Source organism: Populus trichocarpa, chromosome 5 (genome assembly GCF_000002775.5).
Source record: "Populus trichocarpa isolate Nisqually-1 chromosome 5, P.trichocarpa_v4.1, whole genome shotgun sequence".
In the NCBI taxonomy this organism is placed as follows: domain Eukaryota; kingdom Viridiplantae; phylum Streptophyta; class Magnoliopsida; order Malpighiales; family Salicaceae; genus Populus; species Populus trichocarpa.
This window is the reverse complement of record NC_037289.2, coordinates 5,768,092-5,789,884: the sequence shown is the minus strand read 5'-3', so window position 1 is coordinate 5,789,884 and position 21,793 is coordinate 5,768,092. Positions and strand designations below refer to the sequence as shown.

General features: G+C 34.8%; 2 protein-coding genes across 3 annotated transcripts; one reads left to right on the top strand and one right to left on the bottom strand.

Moving 5' to 3' along the window:
• The first annotated feature begins 306 nt into the window (after positions 1-306).
• Positions 307-3,157, top strand: LOC7477127 (uncharacterized). Its single transcript, XM_002307091.4, has 2 exons — positions 307-837; positions 2,520-3,157. The coding sequence occupies exons 1-2, from the start codon at positions 568-570 to the stop codon at positions 2,727-2,729; spliced, it is 480 nt and encodes a 159-aa protein (XP_002307127.3). The 5' UTR covers positions 307-567; the 3' UTR covers positions 2,730-3,157.
• A 1,990-nt stretch (positions 3,158-5,147) lies between these two features.
• LOC7486334 (E3 ubiquitin-protein ligase RKP) lies at positions 5,148-17,259 on the bottom strand. Of its 2 annotated transcripts, none has more exons than XM_024600589.2 (11): positions 16,929-17,259; positions 14,943-16,604; positions 13,350-14,174; positions 12,006-12,166; positions 10,847-10,985; positions 10,147-10,230; positions 8,349-8,633; positions 8,115-8,246; positions 7,547-7,746; positions 6,835-7,039; positions 5,148-5,782 (listed from the first exon to the last, which is right to left on the bottom strand). In XM_024600589.2, the coding sequence occupies exons 2-11, from the start codon at positions 16,443-16,445 to the stop codon at positions 5,480-5,482; spliced, it is 3,837 nt and encodes a 1,278-aa protein (XP_024456357.1). In that variant the 5' UTR covers positions 16,446-16,604; positions 16,929-17,259; the 3' UTR covers positions 5,148-5,479. The 2 variants fall into 2 exon arrangements, with proteins under 2 accessions (XP_024456357.1, XP_024456356.1); XM_024600588.2 differs by having other exon boundaries at positions 14,943-16,598.
• Between the last annotated feature and the right edge of the window lie 4,534 nt (positions 17,260-21,793).

Below are 21,793 nucleotides of genomic sequence, written 5' to 3'. Positions count from 1 at the left end.
TATATGCACGTCGGTGTGCGAAAATGATTGGGCAATCAATAAAACTCGGCGGATTCCATTGTTTTAGTTGCCACGTCAACCAGTCGTGGCTTTTATTTTCCATCAGTCACCACCACATGGACCTGCTTTTAAGTGTACCCGGTCTTTTCATAAATAATTGGCACCCAGCCAATTAAATAAAGAGGATAAAAATAAATTTATTAATTGTTATTTTTTAAGTACTGTGGTTATTTTTTAAAAATAACCCGAATTTTAGGATTTTCAAGCGTTAGAAAACACAGCCACGCGAAACCAAGAGGGTAGTTTGTACTTGTTTCAGACAAGTAATAGAATCTTATTTCAGACATATCAACAGCAGCTGTCATTGTGCAAAGACGACTTTCATGGCTAGCAAATCCAGAAATATAATATTCAATTTTTTATTCTTTTCTATGCTTTCCACCCCTTGACCTCCTCCTAGCTTAGCTCCTCCCCTTCCCTACATCTCGTCCTGCCCCCCGGTTCTCTCTCTCTCTCTCTCTCTCTCTCAGGCAGCCGCTTCCACACCGACCTTCTCTTCTTCTACCCATGTTTGATCTTGGCGACGAGCTTACAGTAGAAGGCTATAGAATTCCCTGGCTGATATGGATCCAAATATTGATCTTGGTCCTCCTCGTCATTCTCCTTTTCTGTTTCAGTTTCTTTCCTTCAGATCTCTCGGACACCACCACCTCTTCTTCCTCAGCTGCGCCATCTGCTGTTGGTGTCTTCATGCCTCTAAATTCCCATTTAGACAAGCAAACACTCGAGCATAATGATCACACAACAACTGCCACAGACTGCTTGCAACACAGCCAGGTATGAAGCTAGCTCCTTGTCCGTTTTACTTTTCTCTTATCTCATGTTTTCTTTGCTCTGGCCTTAAAAAGAATTTTTAAACCCCTTTAGGTAAAGTTTTTTTTTTTTTACTTGGGAACAACTCGTTTCTACTTTTATTGTGGGTTTTTGTCTATTTCTTACTGATTTTTTCTTGCTATTTGCTTGCTTGTTTTCAAACCTTTTTATAAGATTTCACATATTTACCCTTGTTTTTTACCCCCTTTTTCACAAATTCCAGCTGAACGGTAAAATACTGTTATTGATATTTTAATATTAAAAATAAAATTTAAAAATTAAATAGAAAATATTGTAATATATTTATATATATATATATAAAAAAAACACTTTTGCATTACCCCCATCGTCACTGTCATATATTCTCTAGTCATGAGAATTGCAGGATTGAGGATTGGTTCTTGTTGCTGCAATTAAGCCGTTCGGCCTTCAAGTTGATATTTAAAGAATTGCTGTAATTCTCATTGTAATTACTTCAACATTGTAAATGAATCCGGAAAACAAACATGGATCTAGGCCTCTAATAACAATTCAGTGACTTAATCACCTAATTAAGCTTCTTGAGCTAATAATAATAATAATAATAATAATAGAAAGAAATTGTAATTGTTAGAACCGATTTCTATTTTTTGCAATCAACCCTTCCTCATAAGTGCTTTCTTGGGTGACCTAAAATTTTAAAATTTGAACAAAACCAACCCCTTGACTTCGATAACATTTTGTTAGTGGATAAAAAGAGAGAGTCTTGTATTTTTTTTTTTTGAAAATACACAAATGCATTCTATTTTTTTTCAGATTTATTTTATTTTTTATTTTTTTCAACCAAATATTTATCTATTTTTTTTATATTTGTGATTTTTTTTAAAAAAATAACACAATTTCAACACAATCACAATTTTAAATATTAGTTTTATAATAACCGATATTGAGAATGGCGATTATTTACTTAGAAATCAAATTTACATCTCTTATATAAATTAATTAACATGTAAACATAAAAATTTAAAACAATTTTGATGAAATAATTCTAACCACACCATGAAAAACCACCAAAAGAGAAAAGAAAAACAAGCTCATGTGTAATGAGAGAGAAATAAGAGAAGAAAAATGAGGGAAAGAAATAATAGGTCACCATGGACACATCGGAACTCTATTTTTTACACACCTGGTATTTTTAGAAAAATCTCGATGAGATAATTTTAACTACATTATAAAAGATTATCTAAAAAGTTTGTAATTAGTTAACGGTTTTGTTTTGAGTTAATTTTAGGTTAAGGTACTTAAGAGATTTTTTTCTTTCTCTTATGAGTAGTGCATTATAGTTTTAACAGTCTTCTTATTTTAACTTAAATTGGATATGTTTTGCATTTTAAAAAATGGATTTATGATTGTAATTAAAGAAAAAAAAGGATTTATGATTCAAATACTTGGTCTAAATTGTTTTTTACCTACTTCTAGTTTAGGATGTGATAAATTTGAAGGTTGCCAAAATCTACAAGTGTTTTAAAAACTCTGAATTTGCGCACTTCTTGGGCCCTAGAAAGTTAGCATTAAGCAGCACATGGAGAACTTGTAAGAGGAATGAAGTTCATGTATGTAATATAGATTGCATTGTGAGATATCTAACTGTTTTAAGATTTTCGCAGGTACATCAGAACAAAAGTATAAAGGGAGAGATAACAACAAACACAGGCAGAAGAATAGTAAGTGAAGACAACTTCGGAAATTCTGCAAACTTCATCGATTTCCATCCCTGCAACTATTTTAGGCTTGCTAAACTTGCATTTCTTAAGTGTTTTGGCTTGGACTCCATGTCTGATAATTCCTTAAACTCGGAGCAGAAAAAAGAAAGATAATATATGTTATCGTGCTACTCTTTAACTGATCACTTTGAGTTCATCTATCTAGCTTTTCTGAAGTTGTTGTACAGGAGACGAACCTCTCCAGAGAAAAATCTGTACAGGAAATTTGCTGCCATTTGCTTAAGAGGAGGTCGATTTTGACGAGAACCACTGATCCCAGGGAATAGAAATCAGGTTGCAGCTTGTTTCAGGTGTATGCTGCTAAAATCATGCAAGGTGTGACCGTTATGGTTTTCAATCAGAGTAGAGGCTGAAAATGTTGATTGGAGCAAAGTTGGTTTCCCATGAATTTCCCATGTATTTTGACACAGATCATGGGATTGTGTGCTAAGCATAAATTGCTTTCTTTGACTCAAAAATAAACTCTGCGGCATATTTCTTTTAGAGTAGAATGATCAAGCTCTTTGGCATTTGCGTTCCCATCTCTCTCTTTCAAATTTAGAACGCTTTTTTGTGTTCACTACGATGTACTTCTTGCTAGTTGCAACGAAGGCTAATAAGCAGATGCTAATTTTGCCGAGGCATTGAATTTAACATAGTTGCATGTAGCAAGATATGCAGAAGCTTTTGATCTAAAGATCTGCATGATGATATCGAGCTGGTATTGAACGAGCAAATGCCCATGCCTGTTCGAAAGAAAAGACATTTCTGTGCTGGCATTTCTATTTTAGTACTTAACGTAGGCGAGGGCCGAAAACGCTGGCTGCGTCTATTTATTTATTTTGGCTCCGTCATAAAAGACCAATCTTTTGTTTAGTTACACTAGTTTGATTGCTGGGTTATGCTGCAGATGGAGCTCTTTTTTTCCGACGCGTTAACGTTTTGTTTACTATTAAGAAAAGTTTAAATGTGTATTTAATAAAATAAATGGAGAATTATATATATTAATAATTAACAATAAATTTGTTGATATTAAGTCGGGTTTATTTCAATTTGAGCCTTTTTTTCCCATGCTTTTCCTGGAGGTTTGGAGAAAGCTGCCATCCATTGATATATCCTATAATGACAGGGACATTTTCTTTCCTTGTTCACCCGTATTTTTTGTTCCATGGAAATTAAAGAATAAAGAGTCTTTATCATAGAAAGATCAACTCTTGGAATAAAAGTATCTGTCAATAACATTGATAAATTAGATGAAGGAGTGAAAAGACATAGTTAAGCCGTCAAATGCGACAATCTTTGTGGAGCAGCCAAAGAGATATAAAATCCAAAACGTGAAAGTCCACGCGACAATCTTTACTGAGAGGCCACCTGGTTTACTGTTGTCTGAACAGTGCAGAAACTTCAAGTTTCTTAATGTTTTTGTTAGTATATCATGTACAGTTAAACTCATTGACAATCAAGCAAATCAAGGCTTAAGGAGGTATGTTGCAGAAAAATTGTCTGTAATTGAACCCAAACCCAGATTTATATTATACTAGCAGCTGCAGGTTCAGTATCTCTCATGTATTAAATACGATCGGCAGGAGTCTCTATAAGGGCACTCGAATAACAAGGTGTCAAGTTGGTGAATTAAAACCACCGTAACCACCACTCTGATCAGGCAGAGGCAGAGAAGAAAGGAAACGACAATCAAAGAACATGGAAACTTCAACAGAGAAGAAGAGGAAGAAACCCCCTGTCAAGACAGCCCTTGCTATTTCTGCCAAAAAGTTATCTGGGTCTTCCTGAAGTGCTTGGGTTGTGACTCAGCAGCTACTTATCCTCCTCCTTGGGAAGCAGAAAGAGAATGGAAATTTTTTCAAGGCTTTCAGATTTAATCCCTTTTGTCTTTTTTATAAAATCTACTATACATCTCCATCAGAGTTCAGTTATTTTTATAACATCAGTACAATTTGATTTGCGACATGGAAAGCCTTAAAAAAAATCTCTCATTGGAAAAAATAGAAATAAAAATAAAAATGATACATGATTGATTGAATAACCACAAAGTCCAAAAGCCCATTGGCGTGATTAGCCCAATAGAATGATAAAATGATCACTGAATACAATTTCAGATATTTTATGTAAAATTAAGAAAACATGTTTATTTAGCAGTGGATTTTTCTAGTTTATTATGATATTATTTTACACCTGTGCTCTATTGCTCCCACTCATATAAAAAAATGTAACAAGTCTAAATACTTGTGTTTATAATTATTTTTTTAGTATTTATTTTTTTAAATATACCTTTAGAGCTGTAGTTATACTATAATTAATATTAATAATTATGGGATGATTAGTTAAGTTAATAACTGGTAAAATAGGTTATTACAACATAATAAATAAAAAGCTCATTGAGAGCAAGAAAGGGCTTGCTTCAGAGTTGGATTTGTATTATATAAATTCCCTAAGAGTCCCCTCGCCATCATCAGATGACAGCTCTATGCCAAAACCAAACTGATGTGGAGTGAATATAAAAGCTGGGGGAAAGAGAGAAGGAGAAGAGATTTTCATTGCCATTTACATCTCATATTTACAGAATAATGCCCTCAGATTTCCACTACAAAATTCTTCATCAACCCATTGAGAATTGTTTCTTTTCAATCCCCATCCACCTAACCTTGCAACCCATAATAGACACTTGGTCATAATTCAAACTGCAGCATCTCTAATTAAACTACCACCTATTTTCATTTCTAATTTCTTTCTGCCTTGGACAAATCTAGGATTCAAAAGCCCTTGCGGAAACCAACAATCAGTCCATGACTGGGTTAAGATTCCATGAGTCTGGGCAACAATACGACTATTGAGGGGAATAAGGCTTAAGCTCTGTTTTCACCAATCTTAATAACCTCCAAGACTGTTGCATTGCAAAAGAAACATCTTGGGCAATTTAAGAGATGCCTGGTTATGCAACCATAGCAGGACTTATGTGAACAAGGGACAAACTGGGCATCTGATTCACAAGTATAACAAATGCAGCAGGTGTTGTCATCGGCTTCTGTTTCTTCCCCATATTTCATCCTTTCAATTTGTTGCAACTCAATCCTGCTAATAAGAAGGTTCAAGAAACTCTCAAGCTGCCGAAGTTTCCCACTATAAGCATCCCCTCTCGAGGATCCAGCCTAGCACAATACAACAGAGTAGATTGCAAAGCTTAATAAATGAGATGGAAAAAAGATGATAAACAGTACACACACTGATTTCGAAAGGAAACCTCATTTCAATCTTTCTGTTAATGGTGGTTCGAGCACTTCCAGATCATATTAAGAGAACTATACACCACTGAAAACCAAGCGTGCCAGCACCCAATAAATAATTTATGTACAAGAGAAAAAAACTATCAGGTACATTTAGAAATTTTCCATTTCTTTGCTATTGGATATATTGTTTACGTACGCTATATTGTGAATTAAGTAGGTTTTTGTTTGATTTTGTTTTTATCAAGATTGGTAGAGTTCTTGCCTTTGGGGGAAAAGAACATTACTTGACAGCTCTATTTATTAGGGTTTTTCTTCTTTTCCTATTTTGTTATAATGATGATTAGTCGAGTTTTTTTCCTCAAAAAATAACAATAACTAGTTCAGAGTTCTATCTTGTTAGACTTTTTCTTCTTTTCCTATTTCGGTTATGACTCGCAAGGCTTTAGTGTGCTGATATAGATACACATATTGCGTATTTTGGAAGGCCATTTGATAAATATTTTTTTTATTTTTGGAATTTCTCTGTTTCTGTGGATTTCAGAAATCCTAGATTTTGATGGATTCAAGAAGCATCTTTCTAGATTTCAAAGGTTTAGCTTAGTTGGTTCTAGGTGTTCAATACTTTTTCCTTGTACCCTTCTTTTTCTACATCAGTCATCTCTAGGCAACATCATACACCTATTTCATTTCTTCCTCTTGTAGCCCCTTTTTTTTAGAATTCTTGTAGCCCATTAAAATTACATGAATTGCAGAACCTTGTTCCTCCATGGAATCGCATACAAGTAGATGCAAACAAAAATTCAGCCACAAGTACAACCCCCACCCCCTCCCTCTATTGCCAACCATAAGCATGAACCTTCTAATCATGATGTTCATAAGCACAGTGGAATAATGAATGAGGTTGTTGTCCACGAGATAGAGAAGTTTAAACATGCATATGAAGAGAGATGGGGCTTAAAGTAGACAAAACTAACCCAGTTGTACTCCAAGAGATACTGGAATCCACAATGCACAGTATCAGGGCAGTCCATGCTTGCAAAAACACCCACAACATCATTCCGCTCTCCACATTCCATCTCCACACTTGCATCCAATAAATTCAAGAGGATCCCTACAAGAGGTGCTAATATCATGCCTCGATTTACTTTCTCCAGAGACTGACCATGTCTTCTGAGAGACCTGCAAAGACAGTGGCATAAGTATATGAACGACTGTTGAGGAAGCATAGAGGTTGCAATATGAACTTCGAAACAATTCGCAGTCCTTTCTTTAATTAAGCATGTATTTTATGCACCAGTGAAGCCTTTATTCTTAATATTAGAAATCCCAAAAGCATCGCCAAAAAACCACCTAAAAATGCCCAAAGACACGATAAGGGTGATACATCCACCATCTACAAGTACTTACGAAACATACATAATTACAAAAATCTGAAAATATCAAGCACAATATTGGATGGTTGTCATAACATAAGCAAACCAACCAAGGATATCCTAAATGTCTACTTGCTATCATCATCGATTCCCTTATATGCTTCTTCAAGGAAAGCAAGACAAATTGAAGCTCAAATGGCAGAGTGCATTTACACCATGTATTGAAAAACTTATTACATTTAGAAAGGGGAAATGACAAAAAGAGGGAAAAGAATGAGAAACATGATTCCGATTCACCAGCATGGAAACTCACAAATCAAAAAACTCAGCATCCACAGCTGAAGTAATGTGGTTGAGAATAAAGACTATCAATTCAGTTAGCCTCCGAAGGTTCGTATCAGCTCCAGATAGGAATGCTTGAGGGATCTCACGAGTACAGAACTCTAAAACCTTTGCAAGGTTGCATGAGAGATCAAATATGACGCAGCATTTTCTTTGCTGAAACTCCAAAACCTAAAAAGATGTTTAAAATTGTAAGAAAATATTTGAAGCAAACTGCAAATAGAAAATAACAGAAAACTCCATACAGCTAAGCTATTACTGACTTAAAAGATAAACCAACACAATTGGCATTACTACATGATAGTAATACAACGACCCAAACAAGTGATCCACTTAAGTCAGTAAGGCAAATGTTATAGAAATGTAAAGTAAACCAAGAAAAATAACTCCCCAGGATATAGATACATAAGCATGTGCGAACACACACCCATGTGTGTGAATGGTAGGGGTGGCTATTTACACTGTGTAAAGTATAAACTCTAATCTTTTGAAAGCCATTGAACAGCTGTCATAAAATTCTTGCTATCAGTAAATTATACCTGGTATTTTTCTTGCATTTCCCGAATGGAAACAGAGAACTCAGTCATTGTCCAGCTGAGTGTATTAAATAGTCGATTCAGAAAAGCTGAGAACAACTCTTCATCGTCGATGCAAGCTTCACGCAGCAAATTCTACATGGATTAAGTCAAAAAGGAGAATAAATCCATGCCCACAAATTGTTCAGTGAAAAAAAAAAGAAAAAAAAATCAAAAGCAAAGATTGATCGTTTTTACTTGGAAAACAATTGACGACGACGACGATGATTCCCCATGCTTTGAAGAACCAAAACGAGAACCCTTGCACAACCGCAAAAGAATGTTGGTCACTGGGATCCAAGATCTGTTGTCAAATGCTGACAATAGAGCTTTTGGCATTCTTTGCGTGGCTGCTTCATTGCTCTCAAAAGCTGCCAAATACTCCTTATACTGTACCAGAACTGAAATAGATTGGAGGAGAAGATCCCTAAGATCGGCACTCAATATCCTCGGATCATTGAAGTGGGAAACGACAAAAGTTACCTGATGAACAGGAGAAATCAATCAATTCTCTGAAGTCCATTGACTTCATGCAGTGAAAATATTCAACTTTCAGATTGAAGCATACTTTAAATTGAGAGGAAATCACCAGATTGCATGAAGTGATACATGCCACAAATATTGAAGTACAGAAAAGAAAAGAAAAGGTCTGTTGGTGTCAATTGGTGCAGTGCAAATTACAGCACAGTAGTAGTCAAAATGTCAAATATAAGAACCCAGCTGGTCCCTGGAAATGAATCAACTGTCAGCAATTAATTGCCTCTTGTTTGGAAAATTGGATGGTAAGATTTTGTGATATTTGTAAAAAAAAAAATGTGCAAAATAATTCATTCTGCTTCTCTCAATCATATGTGGCACAAATTAAATTGGATTGGAACACCACGTTGTGGATCATCAAAATCTTAATCCATCCATAAAGTTGAACCATTTATCATCAACACTGAGGAGTCAAGTAGTATCATGGTTCTACATTTTCTAACTGAAAACAATCAAACTATTCTTAAATACACATGCTTATAGCTTGTACCACAGCAAAAGAGAGATTAGCACAAAGCAGATAGGAGGTAAGTTTTTTGGCTTATATTAATATAAAACACATACTACAGTATTAGGATCTCTAGTCTTCTTTTATCCAGGACCTCTTGATAACACCAAGAAAAATTAGAGACTTATGTTGACCGCTAGAAAAGGAAAGTTTGAGAGATGGAAAATTCATAGTAAATTCAGTAGTATTAGTTGAAAATGTGCCAACCAGCAAAAAATAATAACCAAAGGATTGGGGAGGAAGAAGAATTGTTGTAATACCCAGAATAGTGATTTAAGCATGTGGTTGTAGGCATGAGAATTCTGGAATGTAGAGACTCATTCAATTGTGCTTCAGAGTGAGAGAAACAATCAAACATTCGATGGGTTTAACTTTCTGTGAATCAATTGAAGTTGGTCTTTTCAAGATCATTGTTCCACGAAGTAACAACCCTACCAAGATCTTACTAATCATCCAAATTTTCAAAAATGTGTTTAAGACAATAATTCCCTTCCTGTTAGTATGTTTCTAAGATGCCAAACATGTGTTGCAATGGTGGCAGCTGTAGCTCCCCCTGTTCCATACCTCCTCAATCAAGGGCTGCCAAGAAACTTATCAACCACATGGCAGGACACATTTTTCTTGCTTTGATACAAAAGTGGGGTCACACTTGGCAATACCCCACCTCTCATATGTAACAAATTGATGGCGCTATCAAAGAAATAATCGTGCTAGAGCTGCAATAATTCATGCATCTTAAGGGCCACAATCAATTTCAACGATTACAATTTGAAATTATCATTAAGACACACTTTCCTGATCTACAGATCTACAGACAAAATGGGAAAACAAGTTGCCAAGATTTATTGACAACTTTAAACCCGCCAAAAACCAAACAGCAGATGACTCAAAAATCAACAAAATAAACTTACGCTCAAGAAGACAAAATAATGTGTAGTATGAGAGACTTACGAATGAAGCAAGTCCTTGCTTGATAAATATTGCAGGGGGTACGAATGGGGGATCACTCTTGCGCAGCACATGGAAGCAATCAACCTGTAATGGCAATAGAACAGCAGCATGTAGCAGCTAGGTATACGAGTTCACATTGTGAACCACAGCAATGACACATTATACAAGCAAAGCACTTAATTTAAAAATACAGGTAAATGATATTTAGATCACATTTGAAACAAAAGGAAACTGGCACTTAACCAACCAAAAATCTTCACAAATAGGAATTTCGCTAGAATGGGATGTTAATAACACATGATTAGCATTGATATTTTAAAGATGATAAGGGGAAAAATGAAAGCTTTCATGATAGATTTAAATCTAAAGTTGCAGCTCTATCAAGCAATACCATGAGGTCCTGATGAACTCCCAAAACAAGACCCTAAAAAGCACATTAATATACTGCATGAAGTAGCTCAACTTCTACAAGTGATGTGATAATATATTTTTAAGTGAACAATGGGTGTAAGCATGACTGTAATAATCCCAAAGAGATGCAGAGTGTTCTGAAGAGATACCGACCTTGACATACAACAAAACCCTAAAGACAAAGGTAATATTTTGTTAAAAACTGTGATAAACACTATTTCAGACAGACAACAGTTGATAAATACACCCAGTATCATCTTGCAGAGATTAAAGGAAAATACTCATTTACCAGGGTTTCAAGATAAAATTCAGGAATATAAATAAATAAGGAATCCACTCTGCTAAGAACCAGAAGTAGTTGGACTATCCATATGCATGTTGCATACATCGCTCGTTGCTTCCACCGCGAGAAAAGAGAGATGCGATACCTGTTCACATGAGAAAAAGGCCAGCAAAAAATCAGAAGATGCACTGAGCTAGCATAAAGTATGTAATACATGTAGCTGATGTTATAACCCCATAAACTTCATCTATATTTAACCAGAAAATACAGCTAGTAAGTTGTTCGGTATCAATAACCAGCACCAATCAAAGAGTGGCAAAACTAAGGGTATGAGGTGAAAAATTTGGATATGAAATATCAAGCGTGTAAAAATAAAGGGTGAAGTGTTAAAGGTGTAAAAAAAAACTTCCAAGAGGTGAAGTGTTAAGGGTGTTGAAAAATTATAGTGCTATTAGTGGGCCCACAATAGATCAAATCAAATTTGGTTTAGGGTTTAGGTAATTATAACAATATTCAATATTTATATTTGTGGGTCCAAGATAAGTGGTGGAAGAAAAAAGTAGAGAAATGGATGTTCAATTTCAACAAAAAAAATAAAGAGGAGGAAATGCAGTCCAGTATCCTTTACCCCTCAACACACGAGGTTAACATTTCACCCCATTTTTATATGGTTGAGACCAATATAAATAAATAAACTACTATAGAAGAAACATATCCAGCAGTTAGAACTACAAGATAGTAAAAAAAAATTATTTTAAAGATTTGGGAAAATTGACTTCCCACTTTCCCAATTTCTACCAGAAAATCAAAGAAATTTCTTCTTATCACAGAAGAATCTGGTATATTTCCAGAGGCTTTGAAGTAGGAAACCAAATTTGGGCAACTAGGCAATGATCAAAATTTGCAGGTGCTTAGAGTTCAGATTACCTGGAGATTAAGGACACAGCAAGGAAGAACTACAAACATAGAAATATCATAAAAAGAATTTAAACAGTTCTAGGCGTTGCAGAGTGCATAGTGACAAATGGAATATCGATTTCTCATTCTAATCATGGAAAATGGAAGGGAAAACAGCTTCAAATATTCATTCAATGTTTCATATGGTTGAGACCTAGATAAATAATTTTCCAAAAACTAAGATAAATGTAGTTCAGGGACATCATACCATGCACAATGTCTGACACAATCAATTATGTCTTCACGATAATCATTTCGAGCTTCTTTCAGCTGTCTTAATTTCTCACTACAAACACGTTCTTTTATTTGTTTATCGGTTTCTTCCAGGAGTGATATTGATTGTGCCTGATGAGACATGTAGTGTGATGCCTGCAATCAAAGATTGAAATGTTAAGACCTTCACAAAACAAAATGCAGCAAGAAAGCATGTCATTGGTGAGCAGAAAACGATGTTCATCCATTAAACAAAACATCACAAGAGAACAGAAAAACAATACGGTAGTGGTGTAATCCCAGAAAAAATTAAATGTGAACAAGTTTTCCAAGAAAGGTTGTTCCCTTTGGACAACAGTCAACAAGTTAGAGCCTGTTTGTTTTTGGGTTTAAAAAGCGTTTTTGAAAAAATTTGAAAGTTACAAGAAAATAACATAATGCAAAATTGTTTTAAATACAGCATGTAACTTTCTCACTTTTTATCAAATTCTCCTTCGGGTATCTTGAACAATGATTGAAAAAATAAGTGTTTAATATCATATGACAAATTATATAGCTTCAACAGGCATCTTAGCTTACATTGGTGTAAATAATAAAAAGATACCATATGTTGTGATCAAACTGACAAATTGACATTCGAGCGTAACATCTGGTAATGGTTACCTGCCTCGGACCCTTAGGAGAAAATAGACACAAACACATAGAGATTAACAGGCACTTGCCTAGGCAAATTCAATTTCCAACCAAGGAACTACTCATAAATTATTCCTTGTTGCATAATTTTTTTATCACCAATCATTTCTTATTTCAACAGAAAGGCACATTAAAGTGTGCCGTGGTGATTTAACCTCAACTTCATCATTTCTATGCTTTATCCCAAGTTACTGTCTTTTGGAGGAACCAAGAACAACTATTGGAATTCAGAGGTTTTGCATGATCATTTGTCTTTGGTTTTACTCTACAGATTCCACAAGGGATCCTTCAAAACTTAAAAAGGTTTCTCCAGCTCCACTACAAATTTCATCAATTTTTCAGGCTTCAAGAAATGCATTCATTTATCATAGTTAATCTAGCTGCCAGTAGTTAATATCTTAACTCAATAATCATGTTCATCCAGGATAGGGAAAAAACATTGTTAACTTCACTTCCTAATACCTTTCCATGTTTGCTGCAAACTTCATTTTCTATTGTAATTCTAAGGGAAAAGGGAGTAAATGCATTTCAGGCAGCACAAAGCCCTTCACCAATAAGATCAAAACAGATACCAAGTACACCTGATTGCAGTAAAGTGAAATTAATAAAAAGAAAAAAGCAAATTTCATCCAGAAAATTCTCTTACCTGCTTAAAGTTTGGTGCGACACCTATGTGATACAACAATAGCAATGTATCTAGCAGTTCTTCTTCTCTCAGTGTAGCTGAAGACACATCACTCTCCCTTTGTACAATCCTAATATCCCGCATTGGACGGTAACCAAAATCAGGTTCAGATTGATCACTCGTACTAGGTTTGTCGGCTATCTCATCATTCAAACTTCCTTCACTGCATTCTGCAGCAACATGAGCAGACCTGTCTGGAATAGGACCACAATGGACACGAGAACCTTTAGCATTGTATCTAATTTGATGCTTTGAGATTTTTGACAATTCAATGTCATGACTTGAACAGCAACATGGTTTCTGTGTGGTTTTATGTGTTACTCTGGTTTCTTCATCATCCATACAACCTTCCTCCCACCGGATTACTTCTGCTTCTTGATCATATACAGGATGAGATTTTGAAAGATGACTAAATGATCCCCCAAGTCTAGAAATGTCAGTTCGATGAGGATCATTTTTGAGAAATAAATCTACAGGGAAACTTTGTTCACCACCTCTGTGGAGAAATCCAACATCATGACCACAGGGTTCACACCTCTTCAACCAGCCACAAATGTCTCTCATGGCAAAGCCTTCAGATAAAAAATGAAGTATAACTGTGTACAAAGAAACAAGAACAGAATTGCTTGAAACTCCAGGAGGTGGCACACTGCGATCTGCTCCTCTATTCTTCAATAGAATATTTTGTAAAAATGTCCTAAACACTGAGCCAGGTAATTGAGCAGGTGCTGTAGGTGGTACAAATTGCATGACCAAGAGACATAGGTCCCTATGCTTCTCCTCTATCTACAAAACATCAGTATTTTTAGGGTAAGAATTAATATTAAATTGCATAAAGCCAGCTAAATAAATTCATATAATGCTGCAAAACAGAGAGAATTACAGAATCACAAAATGTATTTTATCAACAAATATTGGTGTACCACAATGTCAGTCTTCTCACTCATGAACAGCCAATCTACACTCACCCATGATCTCCCCATAGTCATCCATGACCTCATCATATAAGTACATGTGCATGCTCCATAAATATAAGATATGTTAATATTCAAGTAAACAGTCGCTTGATCCAGCCAATCATCTTTTACTCATTGTGCATGAATTAAATAAAAAAGCAAATGGGAGGTCAAACTCATGATATTCAATTCAACTGAAAGAATTCTTCTCTTTCTTTCTTTCTTTCTTTCTTTCTTTTTGTTTTTTGGAGCTTTTATTTGAATAATCTTTTTCTTGATTAACTGTGAATGATCAAATCTTCACAAATTGCTTTTTATAAGTGAAATTAATGAGGACAAATTGAGCATACGGGGAGAGAAGTTATCGAATAGAGAGGTAACAACAACAGAGGAAGTCTGCTTGGCCACTTGAATTTGATAGTATTTCACTATCTATGCATCATTCTGGTTACAAGTAATTACATATGGAAAAATGATCTTGAGGGCTTTTCATTTATTTTTTCACCTCATCATACTAATACCTATGGATCTACAACAGTATAGGACTCAGATTCTACAAATTTAATGTGAATTATCAGGGATCCACGATAGGATATACCTTATTGATAGCTTCAGATAAAGCTGTAGTTGTCAGCACCATGCTTCTTCCATCATTATACATATCCTCACCTGAACTAGGCCACCAAACAGAAGGCACCATGCATTGAAGGTCCTGCTTGTTTGGAATCTTTTGCGATAGAAAACCTTCAAACAATAATTCAAAATCAGCCAACTTCCACCAAAGAACCATCAATTCTTTCCGTCGTAAGATATGGCATACCATTGCAAGATAAGAATAAGATCCGGAGTATGGGCATTCAGTTAAAACCAAAGATGCTGTTTTGCAGCAACTTGAAAGGGCATTGATAATATGCTCAAACATCAGGCATGATTCTTGAAACTCTAGAAATACATCAATAAACCTATCCAAAACTGAATAGTCATGTGGTGCTTGCACTCTGAAGACCTCCATCATGAATGAAAGAAGTGGACCCCATGCCACATACTCAGTGCTCCCGGAATATCCCTCAAGTACAGAGAAGAATTCCTCGCATATCCCATGACAGACAGGATAAAATACTTCTTCGAGTGACACAAACCTCTTCAATCTCCTCAGTTTACCAACTAAAGAACTCTCAGCCCGCTCCACGCCTAGCGTATCTGACAGCCTTGATAAGCACTGAAGCAACTGCACAGCCAAAAGATTTGCAGGAGGAGGCGCTTTAAGGGGAAGAAACCCCTGAATGGGGTACTTGAAGGGACGCGCCCCAAAATTTAATTCGCAGCGTTCACCTTGAGAAAGAGAGATCGCTGGGTAATACCCGGATCCAGGTCCCATCTTGCGGATACCACGAAAGGCTGCTCCAAGGGATACGCCATTTCTATAGAACAATATCTCATCATGATCCAGATCAATGCAACATCCAATGACATCACCAACAACCCATGGCTGACCGTATGGCTCAGCATCCTTATTCCACTTGCTAACCCTTTTCCCGTCAAATGCATATGAATCATCTGCATCACCTACACCCTTGTGATCAGTAAAAGGACAAGAACGAGTTGCCCATCCAAGCTGCTGTACACCAGAAGTTTCCAATAGAACTTCATACATCCATTTCCCTTTCCAAACATAAGCATTGGACCTAGCACTACTGAACATTGCTAAGCTTTCTACAAGCAAAGGGGGTTTAATGATTCTAATATCACCACAGATGCTCAATTCTTCAAGCCCAACCAGCTGAGATTCACAGCCATCCTTACTAATATGAACCCCATCTCTGTTATCAACCAAATCACCAGATTTGACACAAAATTTTGAAAACTCATTCTTTATAATAGAGCTAACTAATTTAGCATCAACTGGACCGGTCAATTGACCAAGTGATCTGTTTGGGAGACCAAAGATATATTCAAGAGCTCGCTCCACAGGCTGATTACCAAAATCATCACAAGATGAAACAAGTCGGGTTTTCGACAAATTCTCCTTTCTATCTTCACCATTCAATAATACAGCCAAGCCAGAAGAAATCCCTCCAACCCGTTTTCCCTCTTCTGCCATTTGTAATCAAAAGAAAAGGACACTATCCAAATGATTTAGCAGGATACCAACTAAACACTTTTCAAATGCAAGATCACTCCTCCAAAGTCAAACTTCGATTTCCCCTCTTGAAACACCGATCCATTCACAACAAACCCTAGCCATCTCCCATCCCTGTAACTTCAACAAAATTTGCAAAACTTAAATTTCCGATTCAATAACAACAAACAAAACCATTGAATTCAAAAAAAAATGCAGCAAACAACAACAACTAATTAAAACATCATTTTCCCTCCTTTTTTAAACTTATCATTCACTAATCAAATAACTAACTTAAATTCACCTATCACTAACAAGTCAGCACACAGAAACACTTCAAATTTCACATTGTTGTGCCTCAAATATCTCAAGACCCAAGAATTTTTCCTTAACCGTGATGAATTCCTCGTGCAACAACAAAAATTCACAAGTATCTGTAAATTTCAAGAAATTGAAAGTACTTACAAGGGAGTGGGTACGTGATTGATGATGGAGATGACGAAGACGAAGATACTATGCAGCTGTAACTCGACATAGCAAAGGCGGCGAGCTGAAGTTAGGGTTTTTTAATGCCATTTCTAAAAAAAAAATAGAGAGAGGAACGAAGAGAGAGTTTTGATTTAGTTTGCTGTAGAGAGAGAAAGTATTTTTTATTATTATTATTGGTTGTAGTATTAGCAAGTTGGGAAAAAAATAATTCTGGAGAGTCAGGATGGTGAGGAGATTTTCATTTCCAAATTTTCTTTTTTTGCTAGTTTTTCTTTTTTCTTTTTTCTTTTTTCTTTTTGCCAGATTTTGTGGAAAGCACAAAAGAGGGAGTGAACAGGGAACGCAAGGGATGGGTGAATGATCCGGGACCAGGTGCAGCGCACAACAAATCTAGAGGAGTATAATACTCTTTAGTCCCTGAGAATTGAGCTCGGTTGTTTTTTACTCCTCTTTTTTTAGGATCCTATAATTTAGGGCCCATTCATTATTATTGCTGTTTTAATGTTTTTGTTTTTAAAATTTTAAAATCACTTTTCAAGTAACTAAAATAATAAATAATGTTATAATAGATTTATCAAAAACATATGATTATTAGTGAAAATTTTGTAAATAGTTCTAGAAAAATGACAGCAATACCAAACAGTTAGCAAATCTTTTAATTCTTGTTGATGATATTTTTATTGAAATATTTATTTTTTTTCTCTAAATAATAAATTCAAACACGTCATTTTATGATTTTTTTTATAGAAAAAATAACATGGTGAAAGTTTATACAATAAAAAATGCATAAAACACGCCTTATTCATATTTTGCACACAGAGAAAATGCAACATATTTCATGATATGTCTTGTGTATAACATTTATTTTAAGGGAAAAAAAAACAAAATGTTATAGTAAATAAGACAACTACTAACAAGAGTGAAGGGACGGAATGATAGATTTTTCACAAGTTAACGGACCAGGTTGCAAGTACTTTTAAAACCAAGGGACTCGAGAATAGTCTACCCTATCCGGAATGCAGGGCGAATTTTGTTACTGACACGTGTCGGTACTCTATACGCGATGTCGTGGCGTTGGTGCGGCTCTGGTAGGAAAAACCAAGGACTCGAGAATAGTCTGCCCAATCCGGAATGCAGGGTGAATTTTGTTGCTGACACGTGTCAGTACTATATACGCGATGACGTGGCGTTGGTGCGCCTCTTGTTGGAACCCAGAGTTCAGAAGCGAACCGCCAATTTGAAATGCGCCGTTGTTGGTTGATAGATGACTTTTCCATTTTGTGCAGTGGGTTTCAAATTTTCAATGACTTCGTCAATGATGGGGAGTTTCTAGCGTGTGTTGTTCATACCATAATTACGGTGCAGCAGGTATGAGGTTTTTATTATCTTAATTTCACGGATAAGAATATTCTAGGTTCAGTTTTTTGGATTATATTAATATTTATATTTAATTTATAAGAATTAAATTCATTGTTGACTATGTTAAAATCCAAAATTTGAATTATGATAAGATTAGCGATTTTGTGGAGTTATTATCTTCTATCAATGAAATGGACAGTGAAGAAAAGCTATGGCGAGGACCGTGCTACGAGAGGCGGGTGCTGTGAATTAATATGCCAGCTGCCGTGCCATTTCCTAGATTTTATGGGAACTAATTGAGTACACAGCGATTGATTTCATTGGTCACCATCATGCTACTTTCAACCAAGGCTGTTTGTAATGAATTTGTTGACTAGAGTTATTTAATGAATTGTTGTGCTACTGTCATCGGTATTGTATTTGTGGTGGTTTTAAAAATAAATTTTATTTGAAAAAATATTAAATTAATATATTTTTATGATTTCTAAAATTTTCAACAGAAAAAAAGACAATTAAAAATCCAATCTTGGAATGTAAATCTTAATATGTCACTGTCATTCATGCCCACCAAAAACTTACTTTAAAAATGAGGGTGAAAATGATTTACCCACGCCGACATGTCGTTTTCATGTGACTCCACGAGCTATTGTCTAAGCAAACATCCACACAAACTTTCCTCGCGTGCTGATATTATCATCGAAAAGTATTGCAAATGGTAACACTACAGTTACAACGGGATGCTCATTTCCAGCTTTTTCAAGATTCTCTTTATTTTCTTCCCTCAAAAGGTATTCACGTGCCAGATTTTATATATAAGTTAAATTTCTCTCTTATCCTGTCGAATAATAAAATTATATTTAAAAGTGTCGTTATGTTATTTTTTTAATATTTTTATTTATAAATATATTAAAATAATAATTTTTTATTTTAAAAAAATTATTTTTAATATCAACACATCAAAATATCTGAAAACACCATAAGAATATTAAATAGAAATAAAGAAAAAAGTAAAAAAAAAAATTAATTTTTTTTAAAATACTTTTAAAATGTAAAATCAAAATTTTTTTGCTTTAGTTCTTATATTCATGATAAATTATTTTAATATTTTTTTCTTAAAACTCTGATTAGTTTATTATATCATGGAAAATAAATGAATTTGATAAAGGCCTCGTGGCGAAACTAGGCCATTGATTCCTTGGTTTGGCTCGGCTCGGCTTGCACCCTTTCTGAATCATCTAAAGTGCCGGCGCTAGATGTGGGTGCCCATCTGGGTCTTGTCGCCTACCTCTCGGCCACATGCACAAAAGCGAGTCAAATTTGAACTGTATATAGTCACGGGATAATTCCCAAAATCCAGCAAGAAGCCTTGTTAGTTTCGTACTCGCTTTAAAATTGTGGCACGTAATTCTCATGAGAGCTGTGTTGATAAAGGTTTCCACGAGACACACGTGGGAATTAGGCTCATAATTGGTTATGAATCTATGATTATGGCATGTGGCGCTCGAAAGGACAAGGGGTGCTCGGGACAGCAAAGTTGAAAATAAGCTACACTTATTTTGGACGCGGGTAGATCTATATTGTTAGGCGCGTGGCGAGGCAAAAATCTATAAGGTTAGGTCATAGGTGCGTAATCCCGCCCGGGTGTTGTCACGGTCAAGAGTATTTAAAATTTGATCTTGGTTCTAATAGGAGTTTTATCGGGTTAATTGAAAGTTCGGGTTTAAATTATTTAAAATTTAATTAGGATATTAGGTCATTTAAGTCAGTTTGGTAGATTAAGTCGGGTTTTAAATATATGGTTAGGTGTGTAATCATACAAACTTGTATAAATCAGACTATAAATTAAAATTGTGACAACCAAAGTTTGTGATGGTTTTATTATAGTACAAGATGTCAGCGCATTGAAGACACGTTGCACTCTGGATTGCTATCTAGGTCCTGTTTGTTTGCTGGAAAGTAGTTTCTTTTTGAAAAGTGAATTCCAGGGAAAGTGAATTCCGGGAAAGTATTTTCCGATGTTTGGTAGTGTAATGGAAAATAAGTTGGAAAACACTTTCCAGTGTTTGGTTATGTCATGGAAAATGAGCTGAAAAATAACTTATTAATGTTTTATTTTTCTCAAGTTTATTAAAATAATGAGGAACAAATCTTACAAATTAAAAAGTTGAATGAGAATGAAATTGAAAAAAAATATAATTTCATAAATTATCTCAAATAAAATAAATAATAATCAAAATAATAGAGATCAAATCTAAAAAATTAAAAAAAAATGAAAGGTGAATAAATTAAAATAATAATAATTAACATTTCATAAATTATTTCAAATAAAATAAGTAACAATCAAAAAAATAAGGGTCAAATTTGATAGATAAAAATTTTCAATAAAAAAATAATAAGAAAAAAGCAAATAGCAATTATAAAAATAAGGACCAAAATTAATATAAAAATTAAATTTTAAGAGATGGAATTGAAAAATAAATATTCAAAACAAATTATATATAGCAATCAAAAGTTTGAGGATCAAATTTGATACAATCAACAAATAATGACATTTCTAAATTTTTCATAACTTCCGGGAAGTGTTTTCCGCTCAAATTTTTCAGGAAAACACTTTCCTAGAAACCAAGCCAAATTTTCCTTTGACTGGAAAGTGTTTTCCGTTGACCAACTTTTCTAATGGCAAACAAACACATAAAAGTTTGGAAAGTGGTTTCCCGGAAACCACTTTCTGAAAAACAAACACAGTCAAAAGGGAAAACATTTTCTTGAAAACCAAACCAAATTTTTCTTTGACTGAAAAGTGTTTTTCGTTGACCGGAAAGTGTTTTCCTTTGACCAACTTTCCTAATGGCAAACAAACACAGGAAAGTTTGGAAAATGGTTTCTCATAAAGTGAATTCCGGGAAACAAACATGGCCAGCAATGATGTATTTGGCTTTCATTACATCAAGTAAATGGCCTTTTAATATGGTAAGAAGGTCTTTTCCATGAGATTTATTTGATATTATGCAATTAATTGATGTTATAATGGTCATTTAACTTTTTCTGTATGGTTAAATTACATAAATATCCTTATTTACACAAAAATAAAGGATAAGAGGGCCTTTTGCGTTATTTCTTGTTTTTTTAAAAGATATATTTACTCTGTTACCCTTCAGATAAAAATAAATAAAGAATGAGTCAAGATGTATTTTTGTATCTTCATTATGGTTTTTTTGTTATAATCTATTCGAGTTATGAGCAAATATAATAAAAAAAAGGTTGTCGGCGTGTATTCTAGTGGCCATGTCATCTGAAACGTCTAATGACGATGAAGCTAATAAGATGATATGTATATCCCAATTCATGATGATTAGGTGCCGATAGTGTTTTTTTCTCCTCCCTTTCTTTTTGTTTTTCCTCTCATCTCCTTGTAATTCGTGTTGGGTTAGTTAAATTTCAAAGTTGTCATCTCATATAATTTTTATTTTAATTGCATTATT

What these genes read in the sequence shown, in the direction of transcription:
- LOC7477127 (XM_002307091.4), top strand. Translation starts at nt 568, where the DNA reads ATGTTTGATCTTGGCGACGAGCTTACAGTAGAAGGCTATAGAATTCCC. An exon ending in ACTGCTTGCAACACAGCCAG is followed by an intron (nt 838 to 2,519) that starts GTATGAAGCTAG and finishes AGATTTTCGCAG; the next exon opens with GTACATCAGAACAAAAGTAT.
- LOC7486334 (XM_024600589.2), bottom strand. Translation starts at nt 16,445, where the DNA reads ATGGCAGAAGAGGGAAAACGGGTTGGAGGGATTTCTTCTGGCTTGGCT. An exon ending in AATTTTATCTTGAAACCCTG is followed by an intron (nt 10,231 to 10,846) that starts GTAAATGAGTAT and finishes TTGCCATTACAG; the next exon opens with GTTGATTGCTTCCATGTGCT. An exon ending in CGTCGTCAATTGTTTTCCAA is followed by an intron (nt 8,247 to 8,348) that starts GTAAAAACGATC and finishes TAATCCATGTAG; the next exon opens with AATTTGCTGCGTGAAGCTTG.